The 24,421-nt window shown below is 36.3% G+C and overlaps 1 protein-coding gene across 9 annotated transcripts in view; it reads left to right on the top strand.

Annotated features, from left to right (window-relative positions):
• Window positions 1–24,421, top strand: part of LOC106078375 (zinc finger CCCH domain-containing protein 10-like) — a 104,141-nt gene that overhangs the window by 12,717 nt on the left and 67,003 nt on the right. For 6 of the 9 annotated variants that reach the window (XR_008778785.1, XR_008778789.1, XR_008778792.1 and 3 more), the window contains one exon: window positions 19,372–19,495. The exons of 1 other annotated variant lie outside the window; for it this stretch is intronic. Coding sequence is in view for 1 of the 8 variants with exons in the window: in XM_056034520.1 (XP_055890495.1) it covers window positions 22,759–22,784 (26 nt within the window). In the remaining 7 variants the exon portion in view is untranslated. Of the gene's footprint in view, window positions 1–3,161; window positions 3,200–19,371; window positions 19,496–22,002; window positions 22,785–24,421 lie in introns of those variants that run through there. 2 more of the 9 variants (XM_056034548.1, XM_056034520.1) reach the window with 2 other exon arrangements.

Genomic DNA, 24,421 nt, shown 5'->3' with positions numbered 1-24,421 from the left:
TACATTCTCCTGTTATAGAACTTCTGGTCGTAACGCTTCGACTCTGCGGGAAATTTCTTAAACTGTTGTATCGTTTATAGACCAGGTCCGTGGGGCCGGGTACGCAGGTTTACTCTACAGATCTGCTGGTGCCCACTCATTTACTTTCGAATGGCCAGTCATTTTTGTTTGTTTAATCTCCGCAATTTTGACCAGCGTTCTCAAGGTCCTGGACAGAATATGGCACTGGCCCTTGTAATTGGGCTCGGTAATGAGAAGCTGCTGTTGTTACTGGCCATTACAGGCGGTCATTTCCTCCAACCGGGTGAGGGAGGAGGGCGCGCACACTTTTTTTTTTTTTTTGTGGATGGGCTAGTTATCGTTCTTGTCATGATCCCGGGCAGGGCAAGCTCTCTCTCAGAATACTGAAACGAAATTTCCCGTCCAGTATTTTTATCTGTTGTTTAGGTCAGGTGCTGGAGGGTATCTGGTCCCGAGTCTAGATTGGTAAATCCGTCCACACGCGATTGCCTGTAATTGGCATCGACCTGAAGCCTTGCTTGTCACGATAACTCTGGGACTCTGTTGTCTAAATAAGTCATTCCACTTTGGTCCCGATCATCGAGACGTTCTGTCTATATGTGTTTTGTTTGCTTAGTCTTGATGGATAGGAGATGGTTTGATTAACAAGAAACACCAAAAATGACGATCTAAATCGTATGCTGCTTAGATGTATTTCCAATCCACTACTGAAGCTGTGAACTTACAACCACAAACTGGTGGGAGCTAACAATACATTTAATTTTATTTGGATTTGGATAAATCTTGCAAAGTTATTAGTTTGTCATGTCAGCATGTTTGGTGATTGAAACTGTTTTAGTATGCAATGGATTGTTCAACTGCGATATACCTTCTGAGGTTCAATGTATTGTATAATGCTTAAAAAATAATGTGTACATAAGTGTTTGTGAAAATTTGAATAATAAGTTTCTATTTTATAAGTAATAATTCTTCTATATGTGTGTGTGTGTGTGTGAACATAACCGTTATGTAGACTTTTTTTTTATAAACGCCAAATGTAATAAATTAAAACATATGTAACTTCTCTACTATGTTCCATTTAATTCTGTACTGTATAGTTGTATGCTTAAAAGACTGTTTCACGCTTTCTTTTATATCTATAGTACTTTCTCTTTATAACAGCCTTCAGTGTACATTTAAGTTTCGTTCAATGTCAGTCACCATCACTAGCCTCCTTTCTTTTTATCTTGGACTCTTAACATCGTCATGTGACCTGAATTGGCAAAATTGCCGGGAAATAAAATTCTGATCCGGCATCATCAGGCGTAAGAATTGGAATCAATAGAATCAAAGGACATGATGAACCCGCCATTCCTCTTCCTCCCATTTTTTGTGTCCTCTATCCGCCCTGGAACTGTGATTTCAGCCAGCCCAACTCAATTGGCGCTCACTGGAAGGTAGCAAAGAGGGCATGCATGCGTTTAACAACGCCATAAAAACAGAAAGCGATTTCATTCAAAACAAAAAAAAAAAAGGCAGAAGTAGTTAAATTTCCTAGTGTTGAAACGAATCAAGTAACGTCTTGAAAAAAAGAAAGGTCAAATCTCTCAAACTGGTGCCATTAAAGACTGTAATGTCCAAGTAACGTCTTGAAAAAAAGAAAGGTCAAATCTCTCAAACTGGTGCCATTAAAGACTGTAATGTCCAAGTAACGTCTGAAAAAAAAAGGTCAAATCTTTCAAACTGGTGCCATTAAAGACTATAATGTCCAAGTAACGTCTTGAAAAAAAGAAAGGTCAAATCTTTCAAACTGGTGCCATTAAAGACTGTAATGTCCAAGTAACGTTTTTTTTTAAAAAAAGGTCAAATCTTTCAAACTGGTGTCATTAAAGACTGTAATGTCCAAGTAACGTTTTTTTTTTTAAAAAGGTCAAATCTTTCAAACTGGTGTCATTAAAGACTGTAATGTCCAAGTAACGTTTGTTTTTTTTAAAAAAAGGTCAAATCTTTCAAACTGGTGTCATTAAAGACTGTAATGTCCAAGTAACGTTTTTTTTTTAAAAAAAGGTCAAATCTTTCAAACTGGTGTCATTAAAGACTGTAATGTCCAAGTAACGTTTGTTTTTTTTAAAAAAAGGTCAAATCTTTCAAACTGGTGTCATTAAAGACTGTAATGTCCAAGTAACGTTTTTTTTTTTAAAAAAGGTCAAATCTTTCAAACTGGTGTCATTAAAGACTGTAATGTCCAAGTAACGTTTTGAAAAAAAGAAAGGTCAAATCTCTCAAACTGGTGTCATTAAAGACTGTAATGTCCAAGTAACGTCTTGAAAAAAAAAAAGGTCAAATCTCTCAAACTGGTGTCATTAAAGACTATAATGTCCAAGTAACGTCTTGAAAAAAAGAAAGGTCAAATCTCTCAAACTGGTGCCATTAAAGACTGTAATGTCCAAATAACGTCTTGAAAAAAAGAAAGGTCAAATCTCTCAAACTGGTGCCATTAAAGACTGTAATGTCCAAGTAACGTCTTGAAAAAAAAAAGGTCAAATCTCTCAAACTGGTGTCATTAAAGACTATAATGTCCAAGTAACGTCTTGAAAAAAAGAAAGGTCAAATCTCTCAAACTGGTGCCATTAAAGACTGTAATGTCCAAGTAACGTCTTGAAAAAAAAAAGGTCAAATCTCTCAAACTGGTGTCATTAAAGACTATAATGTCCAAGTAACGTCTTGAAAAAAAGAAAGGTCAAATCTCTCAAACTGGTGCCATTAAAGACTGTAATGTCCAAGTAACGTCTTGAAAAAAAGAAAGGTCAAATCTCTCAAACTGGTGCCATTAAAGACTAATGTCGAGACTTGTCCATACCTGAGGGTGTTGTATACGATCAGAATATTTGTGAATGACTTTTTCTTATTAGTCCAACAAATGTCATGGGCTGCTGCTAGACGATGAGCCCTGCCTTGTTGTTAATGTTTCTTTGGTTTAAGCGATGCTAACGTCTTCTGAATCTTTGGTCTTGACTTCATTGCTTATATTTGTACGAATTTTTTTTACCATTTCTTAAAATATTATTATTGGAATTGAAAAAGAAAAGAAAATGCGTTTCTGTTTAACCCTAACCCTAGCACACATATACACGTTTCTCTTTTGTTTCTAATACCTACAGGGTTGAAAGCCTTCATGACAGTTTGTACAATAAGTGTGGTAAATACCATTTTGTTTTGAAATACTTATTTTGTTATTAAAAGACAATGATAACTTTATTTCTCCTCTCTTTTCACTTTTGTTTAGATTAGTGTCTTATGGCTTTGAGTGACAACTTGAAATGTGATGCTTTATAACATTCACGTATGCTACTGATATCTTGAGAGATTAATCAATACTCCTAATATACCTTTTTTTCTCTTTAGAACCACATAGAATGAAATTCTATCTAGTTAACACGTGGTTTTTTTTTTTTTTTTTTTTTAAAGAATACGTACACTTAATTTGAAAAGGAACACGATCAATCTTCGGAAAAGAGAATCGCAATTGGTGCTTACTAAAAGAAGGCCTCTTAGCGTCTCCCGTAGGAAAAAAAGAAACCCACAAATATTTTTGTTCTGTCCGTCTGTCCTGTTTAGAACTTAAGATCTCAAAGTCTTAATAAAATAGTGTTAGTGAAAGATTCGATGTCACCGTCGCCTACATTGTGCTCGAAGAAACTATTGCTTTTTTATCTTCAGAAGTTCTGCTGTTTTTTTGGGGGGTTTGGTATCCATATTGTATGTACTTTCGTCTAACTCGTGTGACTTGAAAATGTCTTTGCAATATCCTTTTAAAATCTCTTCAATTCATAAAAACAGCAAGCACACAGGTTTGTTTAGTTGGAACAAGCTAGATACACGAACCTTCTGGCCTTATTATAAGTTAATTTTATCCGTTACCTGCACATTAATTATCTAGGTAGTTTACATAATGGGCTCAATTTAGAAATACATCATCTGTCCAGAGGAAGGGAAGATGAAACTTAACAAAGATTACAAAGTATGTCTTTAGTTCTCTCCTCTCCCCACAAACATCCAGTTTTGTATACCATAAGCTTTGTTAATAATAATTATCATCTTTTATTGGTCATCTCTTGGTTGATGTTATGATTACAATTTAGATGTTGTTTTGTGCGTGTGTGTTATTTGAGACACCGTGATTCGTTATAATGCTGAGGATGGTGGGACTGCTTATTATGACTTCCGTCTCGTTCACTTGTGTTCTACTCAACAGCTACAGCCTATTTGAATGTATTTTCTCTTGTGTACTAGATCTAGTTCAAAGCTAGTCAAGATCAGAAGGATCTAAACGAAAACAAAAATGTGGCGAGTGTGAGAGAGTAATACAAATATTTGAATTTAAATACAATCTTGATAGGGCTTCTTTTTCCTGTTTGATTTGGGGAGGGGGGGGCATTAAACATTAATCATATCTTCCATTTTTATATCCCTTAATTAGACCAGGAAAAACAAGAAGTATCCGATGGTTAAAGAATATATTACTATAATTTGTCAGCGTACTTTTATCAATTCATTTCGTCAAACCCTTTTATTTTAATCAATATCTGCACTTATTAAAACTATACCTATCTTTACCTATCAGTAATTACCACATAGTAATCATTGGCATGCTATGGCATCTATCTATGCATATATAGGGCGTATAATGAAAACGCTTGACTGCCCAATAAACTTTGTTGACTTTAAAATCCTGGCATGGGTTTTAGGGTGTCTTGAGTCCTTGTTACTGTAATCAAGTCACACCAAAGGCATTTAGTAGGTCGTTCACTTTCATAAGTTCTCAAAGGTCAATGGTGAACCGTTGTGTTGGGCACTAGCAAGTGAGCGCATTTATTGCCACCTTAACTACAAAATTATAAAACTTAAAAAAAAAACTATATACAACAAACTCACTGTAAATGAGTATCCTGCTATTCTCTGATTAGTACTAAACTTCTGTCTAGTCACTGCATTACATATTTATTTCCCACAATAATGCATTTCGAACAAAGCAGACTGACGCACCGAAACAAAGCTGTGGCTGCTTCCTGCAGTGACATCAACCTGTTTCAGTGGAATAGTTCTCCTTTAGTTTAGAGGGAGGTTAAAAATCGATGAGGATTCATTTCTTTCGACTCTGAGACTGGTCCTTACGTGTGAGAGGACATTCTTAAATTAAGCTTTTTAGATTTTTGACAAATCACGTTCAAATCCCAATTATTTTCTTTCTGAGCCGATTTTAACTTTTATAGAACAAATAGAGTGTATCTATAGCTATATCCAGGTTGTTGTTGTTTTTTTTTGTGACGTTACGCACCGGTACGGCGTACCGGCAACTTTTTCAATGTGGGGAAAATTATTACTTTTCTTGTATTATAACGTTTATCATTAATTTATTAGTAGTCAAAAGTTAGGCAATCCATCACTGAGTACCGGCACCCATGTTTTTTTTTATTTGTCAAAAAAGCACTGTCTCGATATCTATTTATGTATGTTGATATTTTTGTAATAGACAAATTAAGTGAATAAATGTGTTTTTCGTCGTTTGATCTCAAATTAAACATATCTTCTGTAAAAAAAATATTGCATCTACATACTGCTTCCCCACCCCAGGTTCCTGGCGCATTGAAATTTTCATAGCTGTCTAAAAAAAAATGCCTGTCTGAAAAAAACAACAAAGCATACAACACTGTATACCTAAACACATCTTATAAATATTTTGCCACTAAATCCTATGCATGTACTTTATCTGGACCTATTTCACTGAGCTAAATGTCACAAGTACCAATATATAATGCATGCTGAAGCAACAATAAAAGGTTACGTACACCCATTGACCACACCTGCTGCATCCTGATGCAGCTATCTAGTCATGGGTGCCGATATTAAAATTATGGCAAGACTTAACTAGCAGTGTTTCATTATGTTGAGTACAGACTCGATGGTACATAAATCGCGAATTTTTTTTTACATTTTGTTTAGGGTGAAAGCATCTCTTTTTTGTTTGAAAATTGTCTTGTACCTGCTTTTGTTTTTTTGCAAATAGTCCAAACAAAATTACATTTTGTGTGTGTGTTTTATGGTTAACATTTTAATATAAACTAAAAGCATAGACGTTCATGAAACAGACAATTCATGTTTATTATGAACCAATAGTTTATACTTATTTTAGTGGCATTGAATTAATACAGCGTCCGTAGTTTCACAATCAACAATTTTTTTTTTTGTATATCATAATAAAATTCTCTGAATAGCTTTTTCTTTCAGCTGTCTAGAAACTTCAGAAAAAAAATATATAACCAGTTCAGATAATCCATTATTTCACAATATTTATGAGCGGACAAATGAAAACATCTTTTTTTTGTTACCATTCTAGCTAGTACCAATGAGGGCGTGATCTATGAGTAGCGCTTCGATCATACAACAACTTCAAGTTGACTTAGTTCAAATGTTATTCTTTCGGCTTGCAGTGTTAAAAATGGCGCCTGCTACATTTCTGTCAACAAAAAAAAAAGGGGGGGGGGGTAAGAAATAACTTTTTTTGCGTGTATTTCTAATTTCAAGATATTTATCCCAAATTGTTCTTAAACTTCGGTGTAATTTTTTAAGAAAGGGTTGATTTTCTACAAGGTGTGAATGAAGACAGAAGTTTATTGCCTGGACAGGGTATCATGTAGCTTTTGTACTGCTGTTAGGCTTCCTTTTCAAGCTAGTATCGTTGTATAGCGTTAGAGGTGTTGGAGTTTATGTCCTTAATATTAATTGTCAAGATTAGTTTCATCCCATATTTTATGATGATTCAGTAGCATTTTTGTTTTCTCTTACTTTCTCTTTCTCTTACTTCTGATATGTTCCAATATTCTTGTTCTTGAATTTATTTTGTTTAGTAAACTTGTTTTAAAGCGAACACAAAACTATTCTTGCATTTTATATAATATCTGGCATGTCCTAAGCCTAAAGCACAAAAGTATGCCAGAAAATATTCACTTTTACATATAGATCAAGGATTTCAATATTTAAAGAGGATTTTTTCTCTTCTTTCTTAAAGCTTTCCTTAATGAACTTGAAAGTGGTACCGTGGCACTGAACTATTTACTTGTGTGTCCCACTAAGTGGTATTGTTAGATTATTCATTAGATACTCTATGCTTCCGTTCCATTGTTTATGAGCACTTGTCACACGTGCAGCTCTTTGTTTGCTCAGCCCACAGCTCAGAGAAGTATTGACCAACGCCAGCCCTTCGATACCCATTGGATGTGCCTGCTGGTTGTCTACTGTGACAGTTTGCTGCACATCTCAGGCACATGCTCACTCTAAACCTACACATTTTCGCTCTCATTGAACACCTTCACTTTTTTTTTTTTACTCTCTTTTAAATCTACATTTCCCCGCTCTCTTTTCAAGCTTTTCTAGCTAACACTTAGACTAGAGACGTAAATAAATGTCTCTGTAATATTTGAGGCGATATTGAACACCATAGTATTTTATGATCTCGTTCTATAAGATCAAGACTAGGTTGGTGTGAGGCGGATTCCAAGGAGGCGATGGTCCCAATTTTGAATCGGGCTACCTGTGGCCCTTGCAGGAAGTTTGGACATTGTATTTGTCTGTTGCACAACGGACATTGCACAAAAGCACTATTCCATTGACCGAGTGCTATTCACCAAGTATATTAATATATTTCATTCCTACACTTGTTCTCATAACTTTTATTAACCCAGCCATGTTTCGTAGTGACAAAGCACAAAACAGTATAATAGTTGAATTCATTTAAATTCATTTTGGACAGTAATGAGATATTAGTACTTGTTAGATTTTTTGCATTATTATTATTATTATTCCTGTCGAATGAATTCAGTTTCTCTTCTTTAGCTTGCTGTTATTTGAGTATCGAGCAAAGTTTGGATAAAGAACCTGTACAGAGACAACTTTGAATGCGGATGCACACATTGTCTCATGGTAGCGTGCCCATACATTCCAAACTCCAGAATGTCTGAAATCGATGATCGTTCCTCGCTTGAATCAATCAGACTAGTCGGTTGTTTCATCTGGCCATGTCTGATTTAGTTTGCTTCATTACGGGACTCGTGAATTTCAGTTGATTATAATTGTTAAAACGATATTGATTTTGCCGATTAATTCTTGATTATGTATTCAAGAGAACTCTTCCATTAAGATCAGGAGATACGCGAGTTCGAGAATATAACGATCTACTCGAATTTTTGTGTTTTATACTTGTTCTTTTGTTATCGTTCCAAGTTAGAAACGAAAATGATTCAAATCTTAAAACTCTCAATACCTGCTTTCAGTCGGTTACATTTTCTATTGTACAAAACACAATGATAGAAACATGTTGTTGATGGACTTACTAAATTATTTGTTCTGGACTTGGTAAATTTTTTGTTCTGGACTTGGTAACTTTTTTTTTCTGGACTTGGTAACTTATTTTTCCTGGACTTCGGAAATTATTTTTTCTGGACTTGGTAACTTATTTTTCCTGGACTTGGTCAATTATTTTTCCTGGACTTGGTAATTTTTTTCTATCCTTTTGTTATACTGCGTCTTTGATATTCGAGTTCATTCGATATATTGGCATGAAAGGCCATCCTTGGGCCAGCACCCTATTGACTTTCTTTCTTCCTATCGCTTGTAATGAACCTCATAACGCCCGTTACATTGATTCCAATCAATCGCAGTCTGAGCGCTGATCAGCTAACCCTCTCGCGACCTTTCATTAGAAGACTGCCTGCGACTGACAGGTAATTTCCTTAATAGCTTGCCTTGTGTGGCGACAGTCATCAGTGCTCTCCCCGGTGTGGGGACAAGCTTGCCACAGTCTTTCACTCGGCTTAGATTAGCTCTATTGCACTACAGATTTATCACGCTTACACCGTATTCCCGAGAGATGCATAAACTTGCTCCTTTGTGGAGGAAGAAAATCTCGCCTCCCCCCCCCCATACTCCTTCCCCTCTCTAATCCACCTCCCTCCTCTACTCGACCTTCCTCCTCTCCTCGCTCTCCCTGAGCTTCACTCTTCTATTTGCTGCGTATAACCGGGGCGTCCTGCGTGCTTCATGATTTATCAAATCCCAGTTCCAGTCTTTCTTCTTTCTTCGTCTCTTCTCTCTTTTTTTCTTTTTCTTTCCACTTGTTTTCCACTTCTATTTACGCGAATCTTAATGTTCGGCTCAAGTAAAATTGGCAGCACTAATCAAATGCATAATAGGGCCATTCCCACGTGCCAGGACTGAAGTGTTGGAGCACAGATTGGAATCAATTGTTGCTGGGATGAGAAGAGAAAAGCTCATTCGTATCGTTCCTGCCCTCTTGTCTCTTATGGCATGCACTGTTGGAAAGAAGGCCACACTTGGAGACACTATGTTTTGAACAAAAAAAATGGTGGTATAATCATTTTTCTTTAAAAAAAAAAAAATCTTCCTTCGTGTGATATCGTTCTCTCTTTAAAAAGACATCTGTGTTTCTTTATGTAACAAAATTATGTCTTCCAATTTTCTTTTATTTATTTAAAAGAAAGGTGCATTTGAAATTCGCGTGGTTTGTAGCCTAGCTATTTAGTAATCCCCGTAATCTGCATATCTCTCAAGGGAAATCATCCCAGCTAACTAGTGTGTTTCAGTAGAAGGGCCGAGTCTCCAGAAGTTCTTCCTTCACCAGTGAGCTATAATCAGAAGATAAACGACTTGCTCCATTGTCGTGCCAAGCTCCACTGTACCATGCCATTGGTCCGTGTGATTACCTTGTTGGCTCGTTTGTCTTCCGTCTCTTGCCTTTTTTTTTTTTTTTTTAAGGCTTTAAATATCATTTTCCTTTGACCCTCAACTATTGGGCTTCATCGTTTTGATCATTCTTTTCTTCTTTGTTTATCGACTTATGTGTAATAATTAGTAGCTATAAAGCTATACCCCTTCTGAGTTCTGAAAATGTAATTTCGCTAGTATCATTCTAAGAACAAATCTTATTGTGACTTGCTTCAATGTTGTTGTTGTTTTTATTTATGTACCTTAAAACATGGCCTGATGTCTAAGCTTTAAATACAGAATAGAAATCATATACTTCTACAGTATAGATGACTTTGTGAGTTTTGCTTAATTTTTTTCGCTTTTATTTTTCTTAAATGACTATTCAGTCTTGTATTCAGTTAAAGAAACAGAAAAAAAAAAGCGTCGAATAGGATCCTTGATCAAGGCGATAGCACGAATCAGGAAGTGGTAGTCGAATTAGATTAGGTACCATTAGTTTCTAGGGATACTCGGATTTTTTTTTTTTGGCACTATCGTCTCTGAATTTTTGTGTGAATCCTAAAAGTTATTTCTCTGAGTCATGAAGCTTGCTTTATTGTCCTCGCTAGTACTCTTGATGTAAAAACAATAATGTTAGTTCATATGTTACTATGTGGTACATAGTTTCTTTGAACATAATTTGGAGACACCATTGTCACTCTAGCTAGTGACGTGCGCTTGCACACACACACACATTCACACACCTATACATTTACATCGGTGATACATTTAAGCCAAAGGAGACAGCACTTGTTGCACTGCTATAATCCTGTTGCCAACTATTGAAGAAGTTTGACGGCTCTCTGGGTTGACAGCGTGCATCTGTTCACTTTCCCAGCCAATAAGACACTGTGATTCCCACCTGTATTGGCTGCAACATAGCTCTTGATGCCGCTGCCGCCTGCAGCGAAATTGATCGTCCCCCCTTCCTCTTTGACCAGGACAATCTCGGCTTTGTCAATACTCTATTTTTTTCTCTCTTTCTCTTTCCCTACCGAGTTGTGGGTTAGTTACTTTATCGCCAGACTTTATTTTGTATGCACAGGATATTAATGCTCTAACTTTATGGTCTTCCAGCTATTGCTATTCTTCTAAGGCAACGGGCATTTCTGGACTGAAAGATCGATGGAAACAAACGTAAATCAAGTACCTGCTTGACTTTGATCTTCTTGCTTTTTAAAAAAATCTCAGACATCGATACATCATAGGAATAAAATGGAATACCGCTTGCTTGGTCTTTCTACTCGGCATACCATGTTATGGAGTGTTTGCTTTGGTCACTTCCACTTTCAGAGTGTTTCTTAAACGATGTCGCAAGGGTGACATCCTAGTATTTGTTTAGTGCCCAATAGTGAAAACATTGTCGTTATTTCAGCCAACTTCCCACTCGTTTTGTGTCGAGGAAGGGGAAAAAACTAGGCGTCTCGGGCTTGTCCTGCTTCTTAAATCTGCGATGTTGGCAGGCGCGGTGAGTCCTGAGTGTGAGCTTTCATTCTCTATACACTGCCGTTTGTCATTCAATTCTCTCTCCTCGAGTGGCCCGGGCAGCAAACAAATGTGTCACTCAGATGCCGGACATTTCTGTTCGGAAGAAGTGCTGAAAAAAATCTATTCTAGTGGTGTTGAAAACGGCCCCGTCTCGGAGGTTGGTTACGATCGTTGGACACATCATCAATAAACATTGAAAACCGGAGTCGCTGGTAGCTTGTTATGTGTGGATACAATAGATTAGCTTTCTCTCGCAGTCTACTTATAGTCCCTTTTTTTTAAATCGATTCTAGGGCCACTTTTATGTTGCGCTGTTGTTGGTGTTTTAAATTGTGTAGCTTTGGTTTGTGGGTTGAAAAAGTGAAGAAATGCAACTGCTTATAATTGCACTCTGGTATTTAGACGTCATTTTCTACTTAAGATAGCTGCATTATATAATTATATTAATGGCTTATGTTCATTTTCTTACCATTCATGTTTTGATAATTTCTTTATCTTGTATTTTTGAAAGACTTATCCTTGTTCTATAGTTATCTTTTTTATTACACTAACTATTGATCTTTTTCGACATTCTTTAGTTTGTATATTTTCGAAGCGTGTAAATAAAGTTCTTACTTCGTGGCTGTCTTTTTTTTTTTCACACTTATAAAGCAAAGGATTAATAATGAAATTAACTTAGCCTGTTATGGACTTAGACTTGATCCACGTTTCCGCAGTACTTTACAAAACACCATTATTTGTGTTTGTTTGTATGCTTTAGTCATCGTGTTTTCAAATTGCAATAACATTTTGCCCATACACCGTGAAATGAACGTGCAAAGTTAAATTTAAAAAATGTATTTTGTCTTTTCCAACATATGCCGTTCAAGATCCAGACCGACATGATTGTAATAGTCAACATCAGTGATCCTCGACCTTATTCGGCCTGTGGGCCTTTTTAATTTCCGACACTCGTGTCTCGGGCCTCATCAACAAAAAGAATTTAAAAAAAAAAGAAATAGACAATGAACCATTTGTGTTAGAAACCCGTGACTCTAGTACTTACATTAATTCTTGAGAAGTTTATCCTAAACCAACTATTAAATATCCGGTCGGATGAAATGACCACTGAATCTAGAATTCTAGATGTTCGTCCGTGAGATGATGACATAGCATGGGTTTCGGAAGATACATCCATGAAAATGTTTCTCCTCATAAATAGGTGCTGTTAATTATTGTGATCATTGTGTTTTTTCGGAGATTTAGAAAAGTGTCTGCTAGCAACACGTATTACACATAAATCGTCAGCATCACTTTAAATTTGTCTAGCAGGGATATTTAGCTTTGTAAGTCAATCAGTTCCAGTTGCAGGTCTACTGGACAACTTTTCTAATAACTCTTGCTGTCAACCATACTTGTGGCACACTAATTTCTTCCACTCTGTCTGTCTGGCCAAAAGTTTGTACACGTTATTTATGACTGTACCTGACTATATTCCACCAATACACACTGTTTACAAAGATTATATGAACTCACTCTGTATGACTGTCTGGTAAAATGTTTGTACACGTTATTTCTCCCACTCCCAATCTCGGATTCTTCTGAAATTTGCACAATTGTTTCTTTATGTATTAATGTATTTCTTTAATTATTTATTATGTATGAGTGGTTAGTATGTCGTCTTGGGGAGGCTTAAGCCATGAGTTTGAATTCAGGTTGTTTCCCTTTTCACAATGCTTATATCAACTCACTCTGTCTGTCTGTCTGTCCAAAAGTTTGTACTCGTTATTTCTCAGGCACCCAATCTCGGATCAAGCTGTAATTTGGTACACTTATTTCTTTTACCTGACAACACAAGAATCAATACAAACTATTAACCTATTAGTTAATTTACTATTGGTAAATAATTATTTTGTTTGATATCTCAAACCAGGGAATTATTCGCCTTTATAGGTCTCTGCCCTAAATGGAAACGAACAATATATAACTATGCAATGCTCTGTTGTCATAAGTACCCCGCTAGCAGAGTGGTTAGCTCGTCGACACTTTTAGGCGTGAGCCACGAGTTGTAATTCAGGTCGCTCCCTTCCTTTTATTTTCGTAAATACTTTTAAAGTATTTGTGTTTTTCTTGAATTTAAAGCTCTAATCTACCAAGCATAGCTTTCTTATTAGGTTTGAGTTAAGTTCCATCAGTTCTGGATTTCTGAACCCACGTGTACTCCATAGTAGTGACATTGAAAATAAATGCTAAGAATACATGTTCGTCTGGAAGCTCATCTAAAAAGGTCAATCAAAACGTATCTGGTGTTCCGGTATCCATCTGCAATAATTGAAAAGATCATGCTGCCCTCTTCCGACACTATGTTCTGTTTCTATAGAGAATTGCAACAATGTAGACTAATAAACATGATAATGAATTCATAGAGACATCGTCATAGTTTAAGGGGTAAATATTAAACCTCTTTAAATATAGTATTCAAAATTAAAACAGAGAGCTCACGTATCCATTATAAAATATTAGGTTTCTAAAGAGACTAAAGCTGTTTCTCAATTCTTGGCTTTATAGTGCATAGGCCTCCGAACATTTCCTGACCTTGTTAAAACTAATTAATTAGATTTAAATGTGTGCACATTGAAAAGATTTTAGCACTGATTTTGTCGATTTTAATTGTCTATACTAGTTTTTGAACTGTCTTCGCAATTCGAGAAATAAAATACACATAGAAGCTAAATAATGACCAGGTTTGTTTTGGGACTCCTACTTGTGAAACTTTACTAGAGAGGTCACGGTCTGAATCAGTTCACATTTCAGTAGTTCGGCTGGTCTTCAAGAATGGGTGTATGAAGAATGAAGCCTAAGACCTTTTGAAGAGTGGAAAGGGTTTCTCTGGTCAAGAATGAGGAAAGTCTTTTCAATACACTCACTAGCAAAGGCTTTTACAATGCTTTCACTGATATAAACAGTGTGTTAATTTTTTTTTAAAGTATTATTCTCGTTTCATTTTATTTATTTATTTTTTATCCTTCTGCACTATAATTAACTCAAATAACAATAAAAGTGAATTTGTCCCAAACCTACTAGTTCTAGTGTTGTTGTATAAGTCACTCAGAAAACAACTGAAGCTTAGCCTTAAGTCCCAAGTCACTGTGACCTTGTTTGTACTTAAACCAATGAGCCGCGTCAGGTCTTTGATGAAAACGTTACAGCTCGGATGAAAATATTCGAATCGTATTTGTTTTAAAACTGCGTGTCACTGCTCCAAGTTGTACAAGGAATAAACTGCTCGCCATAGCTAAAAGACACGTTAGTATATTTATATAGTTTCTTATCAAGATATAACATAAATTAAATTACAAGCTTTCTCTTCAAGAGTTACTTGTAAAATAAAAAAAACAACATTAAAATGACCGTATCCCTTTAAAATGTCTGGGCTGGAGAAGTCGACAGAGAACTAAATGATTTAACGTTTGGAACGCAGATCTATCTAGTGACCTTTCTTCTTCAACATGAAAATTACTTGGGCTTGTTTAATAAGCATATAATTAGATGTATTACTTCCGTGTCTTTGTGGATGTTTAATACACACACACACACACTCACACACTTAAGCATACATTTGGCTTTCGGGATGGTGGAAAAAATAGTTAAATCTAACTAGCCTGACAGCATTGCTTTATAGTGAAAAGATCTACATTCTTATAGATGAGAAAGGTTTACTCTTTAAAAAAGAAAAAGAATGTCGTAGTATGAAGATGGTTCTTAAGGTATATACAACACATTTATATTATTAGTTCAATTGTTAATGTCTTATTTAGTTTTAAAAGACAATTGATATTAGGAGATCGGTCTAAAGTAATAAAAGATTACTAGTGTGACATAAACTATAAATATATTCAAGCTTATATATATTTCAAAGAGAATAAAATCTACCTTATATGTTAACATATTTAGAGTATTAAACAAGGTTACAAAAGACAGTTTGTGTGGAAACACAAACTCAAAATCGGCCCCCGAAGAGGTCCACCCAGGTAGGCTTCAATATTTTGAGAAAGAACATCCAAATGAAATTATATCAAAGACAAATGAGAGATAAGAATGGAGAAAGCAGGTTAACAGATCTTGTGTAGTGCCCCAACGGTCCCGCAGATCATAGGATAGGTGTAAGTGAATGTAAAGTTAGATGTGAACCTGGCCTAACTAGTTCTCCTTTTAGACCTTGTGGTCTATAGGGCAGATGATGTAAAGTTCAACTGTTTTTTGTGGCCTACGGTTAGCGAGGGTGTCATGTAGCCAGCACAACGACCAACCGCCTATACTTTTCCCCAACTAATGTCAGGTACCCATTAGAGCTGAGTGGACTCAGAGGCGCCCAAAGATTCCAAAGTTGAAAATCCCAGTTTTCACCAGGATTTGAACCCGGGACCCCCGGTTCGAAAGCCAAGCGCTTTACCGCTCAACCACCGCGCCTCCCCTGGCCTAACTGATGTCTTATAATTGATCTAATTGTTTTGAAAAGGCTCAATCTCTTATTCGAATCCTCAAAAAAAAAATATTCAGAAAAATGAAGTCTATAAGATTACTATTCATTTTAAATTAGGTCTAACTTATAATGCATACTAATTAGCTTTTTCTCTTTAAAAAACTGCTTGCATAACTGATTTTAAAAATTAGATTTTTCGCTTTCAGAAAAAAAAAAGTAGCCGTTGAATCAGAACTTAGAATGGTCTAAAATATTGTGATGTCGGATTTTCAATATCTTTTCTAGTTTACTAGATCTAAACGGGACACACGGACAGACATTCGCAGAAAACTAATAGCGTCTTTTCCCCTTTCGGGGGCCGCTAAAAATCAGAAATGAATATAAAATTGTTGTTTTTTTTTAAATCTCAACGATGTGTCTGCTTGACTTTGTGTCCCATTACATTTTAATTAGGCCTTACTTGTAGCGTCCATTCGATTCAGCTGTAGTCTCTTCCTGTAGTACCGCTAGTCATCTGGTATACGCGGGGGACTTTCACTTGTTAAAACAGAGTAATTGTTCCATGCGACTTCATTAACTGAAGGATCAATAATTAATTCCATTAGCGATTTTTAGTAGATTTCAATGTGTTAACTTGAACTAAAGGAAAACTAGCCTTGAGCCCGTATCGATCCCCGCTTGATCAATTTGTTTTAAAGTTACTTCTCCCCCTCCCTCGCCCCCTGCCCTTTCTCCTGTTCTTCATGGTGAGAAGGTGACGGTGTACACACAATACGTAGATGAGTGAACTAATCAGGTCAGCTTTAGTGATAAGATGTTGGTCCAGGCTTCGCACAGCCTCCAGCAAAACACATTTAGTGTACATAGTGCACATGTTTAGATCTTCGTTTAGTCTGATTTGTATATGTCACATTGGTTGTCCTTGGGCCACACTCAACCATTTTAGATACGACAATGCGTTCCTATTTAATTTGAGTAAACTAAAAAAAAAAAAAGGTGCAAGGATTTACATGTCATAATTTGTGTGCGTTTTTCATTGAAACTAGTCATTAAACACTTTTCATTAATTTCGAAATTATTATTTTTTGTTAGGACACGATGAAATTGAACACAGTTCTAGCAGCTTTTAAAAGCTAAAATCAACTGTAACACTGTAGTGCCTAGGTGAGCGTTGCATGAATGTTAATTATGACAACACACGACATCTCCAGATAATAGTAATAAAAAAGATTACTATTTTTATACGGGAAAAGAGGACGAGGCAAACAGAGTAAGCAAAGGGAAGACAACATCAAAGAACGGACGGGCCTGTCATTAAAAGAGATTCTAGTCAAGGCAAAAGACAAAGAGAAATGGTCGACGGCAATATATATCATAACAAGTCTAGCTTATTAAGAAATATGTGATAGTAGTATGACTATGAGGTCATTTATTCGAAGAATTTCGTATTTTCTCCACCTTCTTATTTATAAACCCCGCTGCATGATAATGTCACTGTTTAGTTTGTTCATAACATGGCAACATATGGCAGTCAACCTGGCGTTGTTATCACAAGATTTTTTTTTTTATAGAAATGTTTCTCATTACTTATGTTTTCAACACTATCCTTGATGTAGCCAGGTGAAAGAAATCCAAACATATTGTACTCCAGCCAAAAACTTGGGATCTGCGGGAAAGAGTAACAACTTTTGTTTTAACCTCTGCTACACGATGATGCGACTTTGGCTTTGGCTATAATGGCGTAAAAGCTTACTTTCGACTTTACCGCTTCTAGTACCATTGCAAAAACTAGATACAACTTCAATATTCATTGAATACACGTTTATTTAACGTTTATTTTAAACTATTTACTAAGTAGAAGTTGAAAGTTTGATATTTTCCAAAAAAAAAAAAGTCATTTCGGAATTCGGACATGCATCCAATTTCCTTCTAATTACCCAAACATCTCAGGTAAGAAAACCAATATCTTATTGTTGATTCCCAGCACTGCGTTGAATCATTCTGATGGTTAGTTGTGTAACACCTTGTTGTTTTTCCTTGAGTCCAAGTTGACTAAAATCTTACAGAACAGAAGCGTGATATCGTAGCAGTAAAATAAGGAGGTTTCCTGCTTTTCTATCTATTCGGAAGTTATGAACACGATCAAAATTGAAGGGTTATGGGCCCAGGGGTGTCATTCTTTGAAACAAGAACCTAGTTTTTATATTTGTTTGCTTTCTAAATGATGATTGCACTTGCTGTTTGTTGTGCAAGATCTGGCAATGTCTTGAATGAGGAGTACCAAGACGTGCATGGGAGGGCTTTACTTTGTAATCAAATTTTCTTTCTCACAATCTGTGTGCATACTCGAATCCAGGTTGAACAAAGGAGGTATTTCGCATTCCATACCACTCTATAGATCTAGACTGGCATCCTTGGTTTTTAATCAGTGTTGTAGTCGATAGAAGCACTTCATACGCAATTACTTTATTTGATTTCCACTTCAACATTGGAAAACGCCTCGCGAGGTATTGAATAGATTATCACCCGTTCTCAGAGGTGACCTTCCAGAAGGCATTGATGCCAGGAACAAATCTTGGGGCCATCGGAGCTGAAATCGAACAGATCTGGCTTTTAGGGCGGAATGAGAACACAAAGTCGGACTGGATGAAATTTATGTTGATGAATTATTTTTGGTTTTAAAGCTTCGTTGATTTCAAAGAAATGTTTCATAGAGAACAAAGTACTATATGATATAATATATATTTTATTCTTTTCTACATTATTCACGAGTTTTCATTTTCTTTCTACAAAAAATGTATTAAGATTTGCATCAATTGTGGAGAAACTACAAATAACTAGCCTTTTGGTGTAACTGGTGAAATATCATCTTTATAAATTACAAAATAGAAGATAACTGCGTCCTACATGTTTCTTGTGTCTATCTAGTCTTGCATTTTAATCATTGACTTAAACTCTGATAAGTAAGTCGTTGGTTTGCCAGACTGATTCAAGCAACCCATTCCATGCTCTAATGGCACTAGGGAAGAAGGAGCACTCATTTGTCCTAGCATATGGAATAAGAAATGCGTCCTTTGCGTTGTTTAGTTTATCTTCAAAATCCCCAACAGTGAGGGACCCTACACACATGTAGTAGAGAATAAACTCAGAGGAATAGTAAATAGTTGACCTCCTTAGGCTTGGAATTGACTAGTTACATACTACTTTATTTTCCTCAGTAATACACTTATATGTTTAGAAAAGGTTTAGTATATAGATAGACAATGCCATGCTTCTTTAATGCCGCTGCATTTGAAAAAGAGGGAGGAGAAATGGCAAGTCAATGTTGCTTGAACAAGTTTACAAAATGGAATGGGGATGTAGTAAGGGCATCTTATTAAAGTTTGAAATAGGTGAAGATAATTGAACAGTGCCCAATGTTTCATGTGTGTGCACTTCTTCCTAGTATCACTAGCTCCAGTGCTACTCCAAAAATGACATCTGTGGCTTGACATAAACGCGTAGGAAAGATAACACACGTTAAAGGCATGCTTTTATTTTTGGCTTTTTCCTTTTCCTTACACATGAAAGATAAATGGTCTGTGTAATATATGTTTCAGATATTTGACAAGATAAGTGCTGGCCGTGTCGATGTGTACGCTCTAGCCGTGTGCGTGTTTACAAAGGTGGAGATATCTCCTCACAGCCAGGCTCCCTGATAGCTCACACAACACCCTGTAAACAGTGAGTATAATCGTGCCAGATAAATGCCGCCTGTAACGAACTGATCCCCATTCCTCTTCAAATGTGATTAGAATTTATTTCAGATAGATTCGCGTTTATAATCTACTGCGGGTACCAGGTTTTACCATCCGGCTGGTCCCTAAATGTTCGTACCTGGAAAAAAACAACTTAAAGTAATATGAGTAAGAAGGGGTGGGAAACGTGTTGGTCTGAGCTAGTCACAGAATGGTGATCCAAAAATTAGAAGACTTGCATTCTAGAATAAAGGGAAGCCACACCTATACAGAATGTAACGGTACATAATGGCGATGCTCCCTCTCGCTCCACACGCTCAGTATAAGCTAACAAGACTTTTTTAAAAGGAATTCTTTAAGACACTTCATCACGTGTTATTTTGTTATAAAATTTATAAAAAAAAATGACATTGATAAGAACTGCATTGAAAATGTGTATAACGCTTGTTTAGTCCTAGTACTTGGTGTTCAGCGTTATACACTGTTATGACATCAAATGAGCACTCTATTATTTACAAATCTGTGAGGCTGTAGTTCCATCCCGCCTTTATTATTTCATTTTGCTATTGGAATGCAATCTGTAAAGTAGATTTTTTTTATTTTTTGCTTTAAACGTTTCTTTCAAGAGTACCGAGGATATAATTATAGAGCAGACCTCATCAGATTGTAATATACAAGCTTTTAAGTAGAAGTATCGCTTTTGTCAGGCTCCAGTTGTACAGTATCCCATAGATTGAAACAATTAGTCATAGTGAATGATGGTTCAAATAGGATCCAAATTTAAAGTCATAACTCATAACTGTATGACATTAATGAAGCAGCCACATGATCAATAGTTATCTTTTGTTACACCCATTGGGTCGGATGGCAAAGATTTTTTTACAAAGTTTATATCAACACACTCTGTCTTTGTGTCTGTCTGGCCAAAAGTTTGTACACGTTATATCTTCGACATCCAATCTCGGATCCAGCTGAAATTTATCAGAATCAATAAAAAAAAACATTTAGTTAACTAACTATTGGTAATAAATTACTTCGTTTGGTATTTAAAAAAAACAAGGGAAAGAAATAGTACTTGACTGAAGTAGCGGTATAAGCTGAATTAGTCCCCATTATTTTAGTTTGTCATCTGAGTGAACTCAATCATGACCTAGAAACAATAGATAACTCTACAATCTTCCATGTTCATATATACTCTTCGCTAGTAGATTGGTTACCGCGTTGCTTGAGAAGCCTGAGAAGTTCGAATTCAGGTCGTTCCCCTTTTTTTTAATTTTTATAAATACTTTTTTATTGTTAGTCTTATCTATTACAAATTTAATTACACGACTGATCCAAACTGATACAAGTACGCTTAATATAAGCTTTTGTTAAAGTCTTTTTTATATATATTATTTTGTTTTGTTAAATCGTTTAGGAATAAGGAAATGAAGGCAAACATTACTTCATGTGAAATGATTATTCTCTAAACATCTCACATTAGAGAAGTTTTAGGCCTAAGAAAACAAAGATGTGTGAAACTTTAAGGCCTAAGAAAACAAAGATGTGTAAAACACACGTGTCATTCGCTTAGGTTTTCACATTCTAAGGATATATTTTTTTTTTACCTAATTCCCTGTTTTGAAAGTATTTGACTTTCTATCACAATGCGCTACATTATTCTTAGGTCGTGCATTAAAAACGAAACCTATAGGTGGATACACCAACGTTACACACGTGAGAGTCAGGTTTCTCCACTACACGATTCTTCTCTATTGTCTGCGAGTTTGTTGGCATATATATTTATCTATATAAAATATTAAATGATAAATGTAATTCAATCTCTAGACAGGATGAGGGATAAAGTAACTCCATCTAGACATTTATTGTGTTCAACTATCGATTATTCTCAAAGAAATTTAACAGATTATTTATTTTATTTTATGTTAGGACAAATAAAACAGTTTTAAATAGGAAAGAAGTAGTGAATCAATCTATTGTGGAAGTGTGTTTTCTAGTTGGCAGCATCAAGAGGAAAGCATGTTTGAAGCATGATTACGGAACTTAGTTTAGAGCTTCATCTCCGTTCTCTTTGTTCCGCCTCACCCACTCCCTCCCGGTTGTTGTTTTTTTATGCCTCTTTTATGCCATCGTGGTCAGCGGTTCCATTCCTTATTTATTATTGTCAGCTTAATCTCTGCTGCCCCACAGGATCTTTCTTTGCCCCTAATGGAAAACTCGGGCTTTGTAAATATATACTCAGGGGCAGCAGCACAGCACAGAGTCACCTGATCGGCCGAGATTACTCTTTTGAGCACCGCCATCCGGTTGTCTCCCTTTAGAGGCGTGCTGGCCACAGGGAGAAACTTGATGCTTTCATGGCGTTTCAGATTTGATAAAAGTTTACATTAAACAAAATATGAATACACGTTTGTATCAGGTCTTTTTTTTAAATTAATTTCTTTTTATTCGTTTACCTTTGGTCTGTACGTTTTAAGTTTGATTTGGCAAAAAAAGAAGTCTGTGATGCAGTTATTTTTAATTCTCCTTTGTGCTAAATGTCAGTACGGCTTACTGCAGGATAATTTAAAGTGTCATCTTCCTGAGCTTATTGAGCTGTTTCCTTTATGGTGAATGGCTGGGGGGATTTGTATAGAGCTTGGGGTAGATGTGTCATTGTTTGTTCTGTTTTGATTAATGCCTTAATGTGATGCGTTTGCCATTTTGGTTTGTGGGTCATTGCGATGTATATGCCAGTGTGTTGGAGGTGCCACTGTCATTGTGATGTTGCATAGTGGTATTAGTGACATAGTGGCGTTAATGGCATTATGACATCAGTTTTATGAACGAAATTCATTGTGATGTAACACGGATGTTTGTGTCGTTGTGATTTTCATTGGCAATGCCATTTTACATTTTTCTCAACCTCTACTAGCTTAGGATTCGGAAAGATTGGGCAGAGTGCTGCTCTTTGGGTGATAAGTGACTAGACTATTGGCTGTTGCTTCAATTTTATAGCTATTTTTAATGGTAATGTTTGGAATTGTGACCCATAAGCTGAGAAACGGAGTGCTATATAAAGATATAAATCTGCCAAGTATTTCCTACCAAGCACAGATGTTTTTTAATATCATTTGTTAGTCATCTTTTAGAGAAAAACTAAATTGTGAGTGTAATGCAAATTAGTGTTGAACGTTGGCTTGTCACTAATTCCACAAATATGCTGAACTGAGTTTGAAAAGTGTGCTGGACAATAAGAGCCCTTACTTCATGTCCTGTTTTTCTTGTAGTCAAAGGTGAGAGATAAAGAAAGCGTTTTTTCTTTCAAAACAATAATAGAAATACAATCTTGAAACTATTTTCAATCGCTTGAATTATAATCTGATTGAAAGTGTAGAGATGATGACATTACTCAGCCACACGCTATGCTCTCTCCCCTTTTCTCCCTCTCTGGTTATCTTCCACTCGCTCCCCTCCCTTCAGTCTCACTCGGCAGCGATGTATCATATTTCCAGCCTGTTTACATCAACAAGGACATTTCATCTCGTATCGATCGCATCACTTACAGTTTAATTTTTTATCAATGATAACGAATAATTTTTTTTAAAGTTTCCGTACGCTTTAAATGGTAGTTTCTTTTTTCTCTCTCTCATCATGTGTAGGCCTAAGTAGTTTGTTTATTTAAGCTAGTTTTTATGCCCACCCCCCCCTTTTATTTTATTTTTCCAAACCTCATCCTGTTGTAGATCATGTGATCGTTGAGCTGAACTTTATAGCCTCCAGTTGACTGAAGCCTAGTAGTGTCTTGCCATACATCTTGTAAGCTGCTTTCATGCTTTCAATCTCCTTCTGCACACCAATCTCAATCACCGGCGTAAATGCAGTTTTCTTTTAAAATCCTTTCCCTTCTTTCTTAAGGCTTGTGCTAATCCCTGCCTGTAAAATACGTTGAACCTGTTAGCGAAGCTAATGAGATCTAAAATGAACGTGCCGATGGTGAAAGCCTTATTCCCGATGCCCTCCCCCCCCACCCCCCGCACTCGACTGCAGGTAGGCATGAGCTGCTTCATTTGCTTAATGGAATCCTTTTGTCTGTGTGTGTGCGTGGTCTTCTTTCCTGCAGCTGTGTAGTCACGTGGATGTCGATGTAACTGAGCAGGTCTAAACAGAGACGTCACAACTGGTAATTTTCAATGTCTTGTTTACGATTTGTTTTTAAGCGATGACCTGCCAAGGTGTGAAAAACTTCACGAGCTTCTACCGTCTTCGCCTGATGTCTTAAAACATGTAAAAGTTCCGCTTTCACTGCAAGCACTATTGTTATTACCGGTCGTTGACTTGTAGCACCAAACTGCTGGTAGACAACTAAACCGTTGTGGGCGTAATATATCTTAACTAATAAAACTTCAAATAACTTGAATAACTTCCTTATTAGCAATACTAAATATAACTTTATTTATAATATATACAAAAATCAAGTTCATATAATATAAAATAAATGTACTTAACAAAATCTAACTCACTTCAATAACACAACCTTTCAGTCTCACTTTCTGGAGTCGTCTCTCCTTAAACCACGTGACGACAATGCCAACCATGTTGCATTATTCACTACCAGTCGCTAACCTCTTCCCACCGTCACAATAGAAACACACACACACTCCATAACACCTACTTAGGTTGGTGACTGATTTTTTTCGTTACTAGACTCCTGAACTAACAATGCAAGCAGTGCGTAGACAAGTGACTCATGTTGTTAGTAGACACCCGAAAACTCGACACTCGATAACCCTACTGTCCAGTCAACTTGGCCACATCCTGACTGGACGAAAAAAAAAAGCGAGCCACCAGATAAGCTCCTAAAATATCAGATAGTAGGGGACAAAAGGCTGTCCAAGTCGTCCTTCAGTACATAACTAGGTTAGTATTTTCA

Source organism: Biomphalaria glabrata, chromosome 1 (assembly GCF_947242115.1).
Source record: "Biomphalaria glabrata chromosome 1, xgBioGlab47.1, whole genome shotgun sequence".
Lineage (NCBI taxonomy): Eukaryota > Metazoa > Mollusca > Gastropoda > Planorbidae > Biomphalaria > Biomphalaria glabrata.
Note: the sequence above shows the minus strand (reverse complement) of the source record. Positions and strands in the feature narration are given on the sequence as shown.